We start from the raw sequence: 13,518 nt of genomic DNA on the forward strand, positions 1-13,518 counted from the left end.
TTTTCGAAAAAGTTAAACCTTTTTGTCCCTACAGTCAGAGCCCTTTGATTTGGCACCTCACTTTTGAAAATCGAACGAACGGTGTGGATCTGATGACATTGATTATTAAATTATTTGAATGCAATTTTTTATCAGGTGGCAACTCTTTTCGAAAAAATAAAGCTTTATTGCGCATCTACAGGCCAAGCGCTTTAATTTTGCACCCCATTTTTTAAAATCGAGCGAACGGTGCAGATCTTTTATGCGGAACAAAAAATGCCTTCGCGTATTAATTTGAATTTCTTAACAGGTGGCAACTTTTTTCGAAAAGGTAAAACCTTTTTGAACATCCACACTCTAAGCCCTTTAATTTGGTACCTCACTTTTGAAAATCAAACGGACGGTGCGGATCTGAGGGCATTGATTAGCAAATAACTTTAGTTTACCTGTTAATGTCAACTCTTTTCGAAAAAATAAAACCTGCAGATGTTTTAGGCTGCACAAAAAATGCCTTCGCGTATTATATACAATAGATTTGTTTGGTGTGGCAACCACAAATTCACATGCCTAGTTTGGAAAGCAATTTCTCAAAATGCGAAGATAGATTTTCTCCAAAATCTCTGAAAATGTTACTAGTTCACAAAATTCGCAAATTATTTAATTTTTAATGTTTATTGTTACTTAGTTTTGAGTTTATGAAGGATTTTCTTTAGTAAAATTTTGTCGTAAGCGTCATTTGTCCACAATTTGGTAGCCACTTTGTATGAAATACGACAAAATGTGATCAACATTACTACTAAATTAACGACAGTTTTTACTCAATATCTCGGAAACTAAAAAGGTTATAAAAAATGGAGAACGCCAATTTTAAGATATTGATCACCAGTAACTAAATTTTTACTGAATTATCGAAAAAGTTGTAGTAAATATCTCGGAAACTAAAGGAGATGTCTAAAAACTGATAGCAACAATCGAAAGACCTTATTTCAAAATATATAACTGCATCTAGAACTAAAAATCGTCAAAATGGCGCTTACGACAATCTTTTACCCAGGTGACGATAAGCAAACGTCAAATATTTAAAAATGTGAATGTCAAATATATCTCGCTGTGGCAATGGAGACGGTGGAGCAACTGGATTTATTAAATCTTAATAGATAAATCTCTTAATGGAGACATAGTATAACAATCTTAAAATGAGATACGGCAAATGAAAGCCAATAAAATGCGCAAAGATTTATTATATGAAAAATTAGCATGAAAGTGTGCTACTTAGGTGAACATGGCGTATGGGTATTTCTTGCTCATTTTTCATATAAAAAATCATTGCGTGCTTTCATTTGACCACTCATTATTTCTTTATTTATCGATCGATTTTCTTCATTAGTGACTTGGTTTCATTGTAACAGAACAGGCTTTAGCACAAATGCAAAAATTTGGCACAGAGCCGGTTATTTTTTTAATTTTTATTCTGTTAAAGTTTGATTTTTTTTGATAAAAAAATAAGTAAAAAGAACTGGAATGATTAATTAATTTTTCAGTAACTATCAGTCCTATCGGAAAGTGATGTATACATGGTTTATGGAGAAATTTTTTAGCGTTCATTTAAATTTTTTTAGTCGTTATTTGAAAAGAATTTTCCTTAATTCAGTAGAATACAAAAGAAACAGTGGTCGGAGCACTTTTGTCTCAGGAAGAAGAACATGCTGCAGCTAACAGTTGCATTAATATTCAAAGGAGATTGCTAGCAGTTCTGATCTATTTAGCTTGTGAAAAATTTCCGCAGCAACCAAGACGCATTTAAAAGCGTTTTAACAATTATGGAAGAAGAGCTTGGGCTAAGTTTAAAATCATCAACGGTAGATTGATGGCAGTTTTGAGGTTTTTCACAGAAGAAAGCTACCAACATGGTATAGGGGAAAGATTTTAATATAGGGTCGGCGCAATCCACAACCTCAAAAACATTAACAAAAACTTTAAACACTTTGGAAAGCCCCGAGCACTGACCGGCCTTTCGTTCATGTATTCCACCATTTTTTCGCATTGCGACCGATTTGTTGTGATGTTCGGCCTGATATGTTGGAAATATTTAATAATAATCAATTTTTTACAACGCTTTTATCAACTTGCAATATTGTGTGTCCAGACACTTGCAATGTTGTGTGTCCAGACAGCTTAAAAACCTCTGCTTTGCAAAGTTCCTATAAAGTGTAGACATCAACCTCGTCGGTTGAGAGGTAGATGTCGCCCTATGCACTACGTACGCTCCACCGGAAATGGACGGCACGCCATTTCTTTAAATGAAATTAATTGGTGCTCGTATGTATGTATGTATGTACATACATATGTATAAGCATGTGTGTGCAACAATCTATTAATATCGTTATATCGTTTTAATATCTATTGCAAAATTTCATACAGACAAGACTAAAAAGTAGAAAATAGATAAAATAAAATAAAAACTTATTAATAAGCCACGCTTTTATAAATGGAATAAAAAGTTGAAAATAATATTTATCAGTCCCATAGAATTTGTTTTGATAACTTTTGATTTTGAAATTTTAGCAAAAGTCATTACAGATCTACGACGGATTACAGCATAGGGGTGATAAATTCACAAAGAATTTAGTTTTTTTTTTAATTTTTAGCTAATAACTCTTTAGTAAACTTTGAAATCTAAAATACTTAATGTCTTTCATAGGACATATTAAAATATCGAATAAAAACACTTACCGCCACTGGTAGACAAAGCTCAGGCAGATGAGTTTTACTCTCTATGCGCTCCATGATCCATAGTAAATTCCAGTAAATAATGGGATGTTCCTCCACAAACGAAGGTTTTACTAGCGCAATATCACCTTCCTGAGTAAGTATGTTCTCGAGCTCTTTCCGCAAAACCAACGGATTTAGATAGGGAATTGTCAGGCTGTCTGATTGTTTGAGCGCCTTGAAGGAATCATCGACCACAATTTGTACGCTCAGGAATGGCACGGTTAATTTATAGCATGCGTGGCAGGTTGTATTCAAGTTAGAGTCCTCCGCTGACCAACCGGACATAATGTCCTCATCATACAACAGCACCGAACAGTTGTGGCATTGCGAACAGGAGGTAATTTGTATGAGTACATCACACTCGGGACGCTCCTCTAACTGCAATTTCAAAAGAACATGAGTCTATTTCATTAGGAGAAGATGCAAATGCTGAAATAAAAAGCAGAGAACTCACATCCGCTATGGGTGAGTACAAATTTTCCGGCAGCACGGGAAATGCGCTCAAATTCAAAGCCGAGGTATTTTCACCCAACGGTACTAAATTATTGTAGCTTGACTTGCGCGATTCACTCAGACGTCCCCATGGATCCAAGTCACTGGAGACGCGGCGCATTTTCAGCATGCCATCTTCGTGGGTAATTACATCCTCATCACCAGTCTCAGTATTCCCAACACTGCCGGGTGTTTTCACCGGTGTCGTTTGGGCTGAGAGCGCGCCTTTAATCTCATCAAATTTTCGAGTCAGCGAATTAGCCGCATATTTTATGCTACTCAGGCTACCTTGAATGATCTCATTCGATTTTTTACCCGTTAAACTGGGACTGAAAAAGTTTAGCAAGCAATAATATTGAATGATTTTTATATGCAAAAAAAAATATATATAAAGAATAGGAAGCGTGTATAAAAATTTGGAGGAAAGTGCAAATGGTTTAGTAAAAAGATATGGTGTTGGTTATTAAAAAACATAAACTATACAATTAATATACAAAATTTTAACATTAACAAAAAAGCTACTGACAAATAAAGCTGACAAACAATGAGGTCTGCAAAGGAAGAGAGTGCTAACACCGTCAGTTGTTAGGAAATTGACATTCACATAAGATGATTAAAAAAGAGAGTAGTGTTTGATTAGAGCAATGGAGGCTTAAGCGATGTGAAAATGAAGGGTGTAACAAAAATTATGTAATTAGTAATAATAAAAGTATTCTCAGCTGTGCTTTTAAGTATATATATGTTTTACTTTCAAAATTTGGCTTTAAAACAGTGGTCGGCGGCGGTGACCGCGGGCCTGTGAAAAATTGTAGCAGAGAAGATACTTAAAATAAATCAATATGTACCACTTTTTTAATTAAAGATCAAAGTATTTAAAGTATCAAAATATCAATATGGAATGAAACCAATAATTTTTATGAAAAACCAATTTCCAAAACAATTTAACATTTATTGATTGTACAAAATATCAGTTGTATTGGTAAAGAAAATGTCTTACAGGCATGAGTACATGTACTTATAGGACTCGGAATTCAAATTTTTAATAATTTTTAAGGCATTTCGAACACATGCATTTCACCATTGGCAGAGTGAAGCGATTTGTTCTGTTTGTTTTGATCAAATTCAGATCTGAAAAAATGCGCTCCGCAGCGGCAGAGCTCTGCGGCTAACATAACAAGTTAAAAATAAAAGAAGTTATGTAGTTCGATATATAAAAAGTTATTTAAAGTATTATTTAGCTTGCTTGCTCCCCCTTGCTTACTTAAACGCAATCTGTATTATTATCGAAATTCAAAACTTGGCATTGTATAGAAATTTCCTTTTTGTCGCTTTTTTGTACAAGTTAGGAAAATTGCTTAAATCTGTTAAAAATGTCGTATTAGCGCTTTCTTTATATGAGAATGGATCAACACATGCAAAGCTTTTCAAAATTTCACTGTTAAAATTAAATCTCTTTTTTATTTGCAAACAAAGTTCAATAAAACATAGCTGAATATATATATATTTTTTATTGGGACTTTATTTAAATGTGCTGTTGATATATACGTATCTGTGGCAGAAGTAATATACACTTAGGTCTCTTTTTATGCGGTACACGCGTTCCTCAGAAAGCCGCGTAAAAAAATTCGCGTAAAAAAGCTCTTTAATTTCATACAAAAACAGGGGATGCGTTCCAGCATTTTCAAAAACCGCATAAATTCAGATACTCCATGTAAAAAATTCTAAAAATCCGCATAAAAAATCCAGTGAGGCTTTAGTAGGCAAAAAGAATATTTATTTCTTCACTTCAACACTTATTATTCCATGTAAAACTGAACATTAATGAAGTGAATAAAATTTTATCTGTATTTTAATCAAAAATAAATAAAAATACCACAACAAATACATGAATTATGTAGAAGGACAAATTATACATCAGAAGCGTTGCCTCTTACACACTGAAAAACAGTAATAAAAACTCTCAAAAAAANGTGTTGGCTAATTTTGTTATCGAACGCAACTTTTGTAAAAGTGAGCTTTGCAATTTTTTACTATAATATAACGATATGTTAAATTTCATTTCGAATTGCTTTTTTTTAATTAAGGGCGTGTGTGAATCGATAANACAAACGTCCATATCAGCTGGGTTACTTGGCATACAGTTTAGTTTGGCAAAAAGACAGCATAAGTTAATAACTAATTTCAAAATGGTTATATAACTTATGCAATCTGTATGATTCACTTTGAAATTCTATGCTCATTCGATTGACAATATCCAAAATATTTAACAAAAATAAATAACCAATTTTTATTGGCGCGGATGAGTTTTTTCAGCAATAGCTCGCGGTTGGTTCCCACCATCATCGAAACAAAATATGAAAAATAATTGCAACGCGCTCCACAAGGATGGTAAACAATCAGCGATAACCAGCGAACGTTTGACACTCGAAGAATTTTATGATTTTTAACACCAACGTAGTTTTGAAACCCCGCAAATCCATCCACCCTTTTAGCACTATTTGCGAATAAATGGTAAACATCTCTGGCAAGTTTTTTTACTTCTACTGGAATTTTTTTGTACGATTGGAAAAGTATCAAAATTTAAAAAGAAAAAATACATCGAAAAATTTATCTCTTTTGATCCACTTGGATCAAAACGGTCACACTGGTCGGCGGGCCATAGCTCAGTGAGCACATGTGTGCTTCACATGTATACGAAGAGCGGCAGGCGAGCAGTACATTTAACGCACACAGTCTCACTTATTGAATCGTTTGAATGTGTTAGGGTGCCGACCACTGCTTTAAATATAGTAAAAAATTTTAAAATATTTAGTAACATCCTGAGTGTGCACAGCTAATCTTCTTGGCGTTGATTTAAAAAAAAACTAAGAGCGAACAAAACCACCACCGCAAACTTATTTATTTAGGTAGTTTTTGTAAAGAAATAAGAAGTTTAATTTGTGTAACAAAGTATCAATACCNCTAAGAGCGAACAAAACCACCACCGCAAACTTATTTATTTAGGTACTTTTTGTAAAGAAATAAGAAGTTTAATTTGTGTAACAAAGTATCAATACCTAAAAGTGTGGTGCCGAAATAGAATAGAACAAAATAAACTAAAAAAACTGGACGCACAGAGCGAATCTGTTGCTCTTGGACGATGGCACTTACCTTATATTGGAAATATTTTCTATAATAATGGTGGGCTTGAAACTGTCTTTCTTAAATGAGAATCGTGCAGGTGAATAACGTCTACGAAAACATTGTACAAATTTGATTCATTAAAAAAATGGGGAAGTTGTTATGAAATTATAAAAATAGCAAATTAAAATATATTTCAAAACTTATATTAAAAAAGAACAAAACAGGAAGCACGCGTAATAAGCATTCAAATGTGATCGTACAAAACGACTGATTGCACAAAAAAAGGAGAAAACTCATACAGTTGCATGCTTTAAATTTACGAAACATTAGAATATTTTTAAAACGTTTCAAAAAAAAAAAAAAAACAATTTGGTCTGTATTTCTATTGTGTCAAAGTATATGAATTGTAGCTATTTTTTCATAATTTGCAAATTAGCGCTTATATCTGGAAACGAATTTGTTTAAGTTTGTGCAAATATTTACCCGAAATTGAATTTCAAAGACGAGCCAAAATTGGCTAAGCTCGATGCCACACTGGATCCAGGCATTGTTTCTGACCGTTGCATACTTTTGTTCAATTGGGTGGATTCGTCGAAGGTTGCACTTCGTTGTCCTTTGAATAAAATTGGTTTATCGGTAAACATGGTGCTATTATTTGATTCGCCGTGTTGCTCGCTTGCTGTCTCTTTGGTGTGTACGGTATTTGTAGGCGTACTTTGATCTTGAAGCTCCTCGTTTAGAGCACCTAGAGGATCATTTTGTGTTACCGGTGTACGTGGCGATATTCTGAAAGCAAAGTAAAAAAATATGTCATTATTTTTTCCTTTCTCTGAGTAAACTGCGCCAAAGCACTGCTCATACTTCGTGGGGCTCTGCAAAAGGTGCGCTTGGGCATGCGCTGAATTTATGTCTGACCCCGCCACCACATAGTCCAACTCCTCCTGTGAACTGGCAATTTCTTGCTCTATTTCATCTTCTTTTAACGCCTCTTCATCGGCTGTGTCATCTTCCCCATCGCCAATATTCATTATTTTATATCGATGTCCAATTGTTTCGGTAGGCAGCGATTGTTTGCGTTGTAATTTATTCAGCAGTTGCGCATCACCTCCGAAACTCTCTGTCTTCGCTAATTGTAGTTTACCACCTGCGCCAACAGCGGTCAGATCACAGCTGGGACTGTGTGGACTATTGGGTGTGTGTGGCGAAGATGTGGATGTAGGTGGGGCGCCTTTTTCGCTCCCCGATTTTTCGCCGCCTCCGTTGGACTTGCTGTCCCCAGATATCAGAAGTCCCGCAGTGGAACTAATAACATCGCCACCAGGATCTTGTGCACTTACTGCCATCGCTGATTGCCGCACAATGCTTCCCAATTTGCCACGCAGTTTGTCGAATGCTGAAAAATCCAGCAGGTTCGCGCCGTATGTGTGAGCATCACCAGCGCCTCGATCCATATGCGAAGACGTTGATGAATCGAGGCTGGTGCGCGACGTGCCATCAACTGTTTCTAATGTGCTGAGGTTATTTTCGCATGAAGCTGAAAGTGGTTTCTTAGCTGCATATCTTTTACCCGCGCGTCTAAAATGCGCTGCACCAAGTACAACATTTTTAATGCGATTCCAACGTAACTGGCTAAGCGTCGTGCTATCACTGGGCCATTCCGACTCGAGTACGCAGCGATTGTAGAAGCCGTATGTGAGTGCATTGGGCTGTACACCCGAACGTTTCATGAGATAATGAAGACGCACTGCCAGCACGGGTAAATTATGTATCCCACACAATTGCATCATGATACGGTAACAAAATTCATCACAGGTGATTTTAAGTTTGGAGGCGCGCACCAGCATGTTATACGCGGCGCGCAAAATGTCATGCTCTTTTCCCGCTTGATGCGTGTCGTTTACCATGGACGGGAGTATGAGGAAATAAAGCGAATAACAAGTCGCTAGCAGATATTTGGACCATGCTTCGGGATGCATCTGACATCGACGTGCCATCTTATGCGAGAGTTTAATTTCATGTTTTGTGCGGCGGGCTATCGGCGATCCAGGCGCTAGAGAGCCATTTAACTGCTGCTGCAAAAAGTTCGTCAGCGCAGTCTTCTTCGACGACTTCAAAAGACTTGGATTTAGTGTGAATTTTGCATAGTTATAAACCACGCCAGAATTATCTACTAGTAAAGTAATATTAAAGCATTTAACTGGAATATTTTGTAAAATATTTCCGCTCTAACCTTGTTTGGGCCCTACACTGTCAGGTGGGAATATGTACTTGGTACGTTCGCTATTCTGCCCAGATTCCCAATCAACTAAACGCAAGTCGGACGGTGTGTCATCATATGCGCCCACCTTCTCGGCACATTCATCGAAAAATGTAAGCCCATGATCACCATCCGATACAAAAGAACGTTCTTCAATAAAACGTATAAACATTTGAGTTTTCATGAGAAGCTCAAAAAATTTCTGATGCGCCTTATCGCGCGATCGCAAGAAGGCCTTCAGTTGAAATAAGGCACTCGGATCTGTGGCGCCAACAGAGGGCGCCTTCGATATAGGCGTCAAATAATCGCGATAACCGCGTAAAATTGATGCCATAAACAGTAAAAAGGCCTCTTGAATTCGTTGTTCGAGATCTTGCTAAAGAAAATGAAAATGAAACGAAATACTAAATTATACTCGCATCGTAAATATTAAATTAATTTGATGTGCCAAAAGGTGTAAAACATAGTAAAATTAGTTGAAAGGTATTAATTTTAAATCTATTGATAAGATACCTCGCGTTTTCGCTTTCTAAGATCCCTATCAAGGCTGTTTGTTGATTCGATGTGTGTAGTTTTCAGACCTTCCAATTCATTAAGACTTTGTCGCAAGAAACGCGCAGCACGTTTTGGCAACAGTTTTATCGTTAAATGCCTTTGTGATTCACACAACTGAAAAAAGAGGGGTAGATGAGAAATTGGAAAAAGGAGTCCAAGTATTAAATTTACTAACGCTGATTGTGTTTGTATCCAAGTCAATGCAAGTAACATCTTGCGGAGGCTCGTACAAATCAAAGAATCGGGAATCAACTCCAATCAAATAGGGCAAAGGCGCGTGTAAGACTTCCGCCAAGCCTAGTGGGCATAGTGGAATGTACGGACACTGCCATTTAAAGGGAAATAACAGCGATACAATAGCTTCTCCAACTGCAGTTAACGTAGCAGGTCTACAAATTTTTTTTTTTAAGTTATTACATTTTTATAACTTTTTTCCAAGCAACGAACCGTAATGAATGTATCAAGAGTTTTTGCTCCGTTAACGCCAGCAGCAAGACATGTAAACAATTATCAGTACCCAAATTCTGTAGCAACATGTGGAAACCAGCACCGCTACGTGGCAAAGGCGAGTCTTCTGGTTGCGTAAGCAGAATCCGGTCATTGGACTCGCTAGAGAGCTGTATTTATTAGTAAAATTTATTACCAGTAATTATTAACGAGATAGTTATGAACAATTTACTTGTAAGTGTATGCTAGGCGCTGGAAACGGTACTTCATCGAGCAACTGAGTTATATAGCGTTCGATGGGAACAGGTAAATCTACACCACGCACTGCTAAGCGCTATAAAAGAAGAAGTAATTACTTTTGAAAATAATGTGTCCTATGATTTATATTACTCACTTGCAGGTAACGCAGCCATCGGTCGAAAGTATCTCCGAATGGATAGTGCGATAAAAGGCATATAGATTTAATTATATGCAATGAATTATGGTTTGCAAACGCTTCATCCCAGCACAGTAATTCACGCTGTTTTGCAGTCAATTCACTTTCCCTAAAAAAAAAGATAATAATACTACTGGGCATCAGTTATTAATCTATACACTTACTCAAAATCCTCATAGAATGTTAGCGCAGAACCATATACTTTATAAGAACCGTCATTGACAGTCAGCACAAAAGTACTAAACACTGGACTGATAGGTTTTCGTTTCTCTCCATCGCTTACATGCGGCCAGGCCTCTAAAGAAGCACCCATCGGCAGGCAAAATAGCGGCACACTGGGGCATAAATTTAAGGGGAAATCATTGTGATCTACTGTTGGATACCGCAATAGTATTTCTGGCTGGTAACTGATCAATCTTGGACGGTACATCGATTTTTTGTAGCATAAATATACATCGCTTCCCATGTAACCCTTATTAAGCGTTTTATAAATAAGGCAAAATGCGTGCGGCGGCTTTTCTCCTTTGCTTTGCACGATAACACATAAATCAGTGACGACGAGCTCATTGCAGGGCATATCAGGTCGTGCTCGACGGTACGTAAGAAAAATTTTCGAAGAAGAATTGTTAACATTTGCTATGCGACCACCAGGCGTCTCTGTGACTATCTCGGCATCCGACATTATGCGCTCATGGCCATCGTATAAAACACCTATCGAAGAAATTTCATGAATTTCATGTAACTCATAGAGTTGTTAAGTTGAAGTGCAATCATTACCTATATCTACCAAAGGCGGTCGATCTTTACCACGCCTATAATAAATGTAACATTCCGTTGTGCGCATTGAGCCATGGTTAAGATTCGCTGGCAGTCCTGTTGGTGTTGTCTCCAGTACTTCATAGCCGTCGGGCACTTCTTCATCAAGCAAGGGAAAGTATACACCAATATCTGTGATTGGCTCTATGGTGTTAGCTGCTCTCAAATGACCCGATTCACTAAAAATGTTTTCCTGTAACAACTGCGGATGTTCTGGCATACCAGCTACTACAAAATAATCAGCAATTCGTTTCTCTTCCATTGCGCTGAAAAGAAAACACAAAATTAAAATAATTCACAAAGTGCAAAAAAAGAACACAAAATGTTATGATTATTAAAATTGCACTTTGTCTTCGTTTGACGTTTTGGTCTCTTTTGTTTTGGTCACTTGCGAATACAGCAGCCAGAGAACGTATATTTACAGAGAACGTATATTTATAAATATACGTTCTCCGGTTCATGCATACATATCATACATATGCTATTGAAGTTTGCACTTTTTCTACACAACAACCTGTTCTTCCCACTTAAAATAAATCCTTTGAGTTTTCTTCAATTAAGCTTTTGCGACCGCCTCCCTTAATTCAAATTTTTCTTAAGGAGCTGGCTCAAACTAGTTAGCCCTAACAACTTAGTGGGGTGATTCACTACCCAGTCATTTCCTCTCCTACTTCCGCATTTTGTGTCGGGGTCAGATTTCTCTGGGGAAATACAGCACTCGCCAGTACAAATTGCAGAACAAAAATGCTAATTTTATATCATCTTATTGTCTTTAATATAGTCTAAACTAAATAACTTACGTCAATTGCTTTTATTCAACAATGCGCCACTGCTGATCAACCAGCCTTCTTGTTGCCTTTTACTTTTGTCTTGTTCTCCTTTTCTCGTTCACTTCGATCTGGAAAATTTTCACAACACTGCGTAAAATATCTCGTACCCCTTTACATCACCATAAGGTCGAAAAAATATTAATCCTATTGATGATCACCCAAAGTAATGAATTGAATTATATATCACTTCTTTAATATTTATACAAATAAATGAAGTCATTAACGCTTCATTAATGGAATTTGGTCCCCTCTGATTAGGGATGTTGCGATACTACTGATATAGTCTTGTTATCGATACCTTTGTTTCGATACTGCGTAAATCGGTATTCGATACTAGGGTGACGATATAATTGATACCCAGAACCAGTGTTGCTACGTTTCCAGCATGAGAAAACCTCCCTCTTTGTCTAAAAAAACGTCATTTCCTACCCAAAAACGTCTTGGGTGGGCTTTAGATTGCTAACCCCGGAGTTCAGCATTAAGGAAAATATGGGAGGTAGATGGGGGTCTAATAGTTCCCTGTATGAAGTTTCAANGCTGGCACTCTGTCAAAACAGCAGATCAGCTCAAGCAATGACTGTTGACAACAAGTTTGTGAATACCACTATTGTAAACTGGTTTGAGATCGTTAATATAAAAATTATTTTATACATACACTTGTGATAACTGTTTCTCTTTTGTTTATCTAATTTTATTATTTTTCATAAAAGCCTAGCTCATTATATAACTTGCACTGCTATACCATTTTTACGTAAAAATCAAAACCCAACAGAATTCTACATGTTAAGTGCTATGCATTGGGTAACCGCTTACACGCAAAGCCCATTTAACAGATTCTTATGTGACAACTTGTATGCAACGCTAAGTAAGCATAACTGGACAAGTTTATACAGGGTGGTTTTCAAGGCGAATTTGTACAAGGTGGTCTTGATGGCGAATTTAGATTCTCGCCGTGGTACTTCCTAATGTAAAAATGATGTGTTTGTTGTAAACTAGGCGTATTCATATTAATTATTATTATTATTATTATTATTGAGTTTCAGTTTACCCACTCTGTTACATGAACGACCCACTCTATCTTTTCGTTTACACATGCGACAATAGTCGTGTTTTCTTTGGTTACAGAGCTCAGTTTCACCAAATTTATACTACTAGCACGAGGATAAAGAAATTTTAGAAACTAACTCACTAAATGGGAAAAAATTATATTTACGAGATAAAGTCTGTTTAAATAAATATACATATAACATAAAGGCTGTTTATTTGAAGCAAGTTAGATGAAACAATGGCAGAATGTCTCTTTGTGTATGAATTCATTTGTCAGGGCTAGCAAACTTCGCGGCCAAATTATCAGTGAAACAAAACAAACAGAACGGATAACAATTGAACCAGATCTCTATCAGGATCATATCGTTGTTGCTGAATTTGCGTGCAAAATTTGTATGCGGATCCCGATCATTACCGAAGAAAACATAGCTAGAGTTGCGACATAGTTGCATTGGCTTCAGTTTATCAAGTTTATTCAGTGAAGTCGCTGGAGAAATTGATAAGAAATGTATAAACTAGTCTCCATACAAATTTTGACAGTTGATTTATAAGTTTTGCATAATTATAAGTTTATACGGTTTACAATGCATTTATAAGGTTGGATGAATACCCTTAGGCCCAATTTCAGATGGCCTATTTAAGTAGAGATTGTTAATTAACTTCCACTATTCATTTTTAGATTATACATTTAATCTGCATTTATTAGCCAATATTGGCCATTTAAATATGAGATATGCAACTCTGTGTTTGTAGCAAACAACCAA

At 36.4% G+C, this 13,518-nt stretch overlaps 1 protein-coding gene across 4 annotated transcripts in view; it reads right to left on the reverse strand.

The window, feature by feature from the left end:
- The window catches only part of Crag (DENN domain-containing protein Crag), a 19,580-nt gene extending 7,588 nt beyond the window's left edge, over positions 1 to 11,992 (reverse strand). Inside the window, exons 1-14 of one of the 4 annotated variants that reach the window (XM_017628629.1) lie at positions 11,678 to 11,992; positions 10,839 to 11,143; positions 10,226 to 10,772; positions 10,020 to 10,170; positions 9,858 to 9,959; positions 9,626 to 9,795; positions 9,354 to 9,567; positions 9,137 to 9,292; positions 8,597 to 8,999; positions 7,228 to 8,536; positions 6,850 to 7,152; positions 6,394 to 6,474; positions 3,206 to 3,572; positions 2,713 to 3,129 (exon numbers count right to left, since the gene is read on the reverse strand). In XM_017628629.1, the coding sequence (XP_017484118.1) occupies positions 2,713 to 3,129; positions 3,206 to 3,572; positions 6,394 to 6,474; positions 6,850 to 7,152; positions 7,228 to 8,536; positions 8,597 to 8,999; positions 9,137 to 9,292; positions 9,354 to 9,567; positions 9,626 to 9,795; positions 9,858 to 9,959; positions 10,020 to 10,170; positions 10,226 to 10,772; positions 10,839 to 11,139 (4,521 nt within the window). In that variant the 5' untranslated portion in view covers positions 11,140 to 11,143; positions 11,678 to 11,992. Of the gene's footprint in view, positions 1 to 2,712; positions 3,130 to 3,205; positions 3,573 to 6,393; positions 6,475 to 6,849; positions 7,153 to 7,227; positions 8,537 to 8,596; positions 9,000 to 9,136; positions 9,293 to 9,353; positions 9,568 to 9,625; positions 9,796 to 9,857; positions 9,960 to 10,019; positions 10,171 to 10,225; positions 10,773 to 10,838; positions 11,144 to 11,223; positions 11,273 to 11,677 lie in introns of those variants that run through there. The other 3 variants (XM_017628630.1, XM_017628627.1, XM_017628631.1) reach the window with 3 other exon arrangements.
- Between the last annotated feature and the right edge of the window lie 1,526 nt (positions 11,993 to 13,518).

Source organism: Rhagoletis zephyria, unplaced genomic scaffold (assembly GCF_001687245.7).
Source record: "Rhagoletis zephyria isolate East Lansing unplaced genomic scaffold, Rhagoletis_zephyria_1.1 Rzeph_scaffold_06090, whole genome shotgun sequence".
NCBI lineage: Eukaryota > Metazoa > Arthropoda > Insecta > Diptera > Tephritidae > Rhagoletis > Rhagoletis zephyria.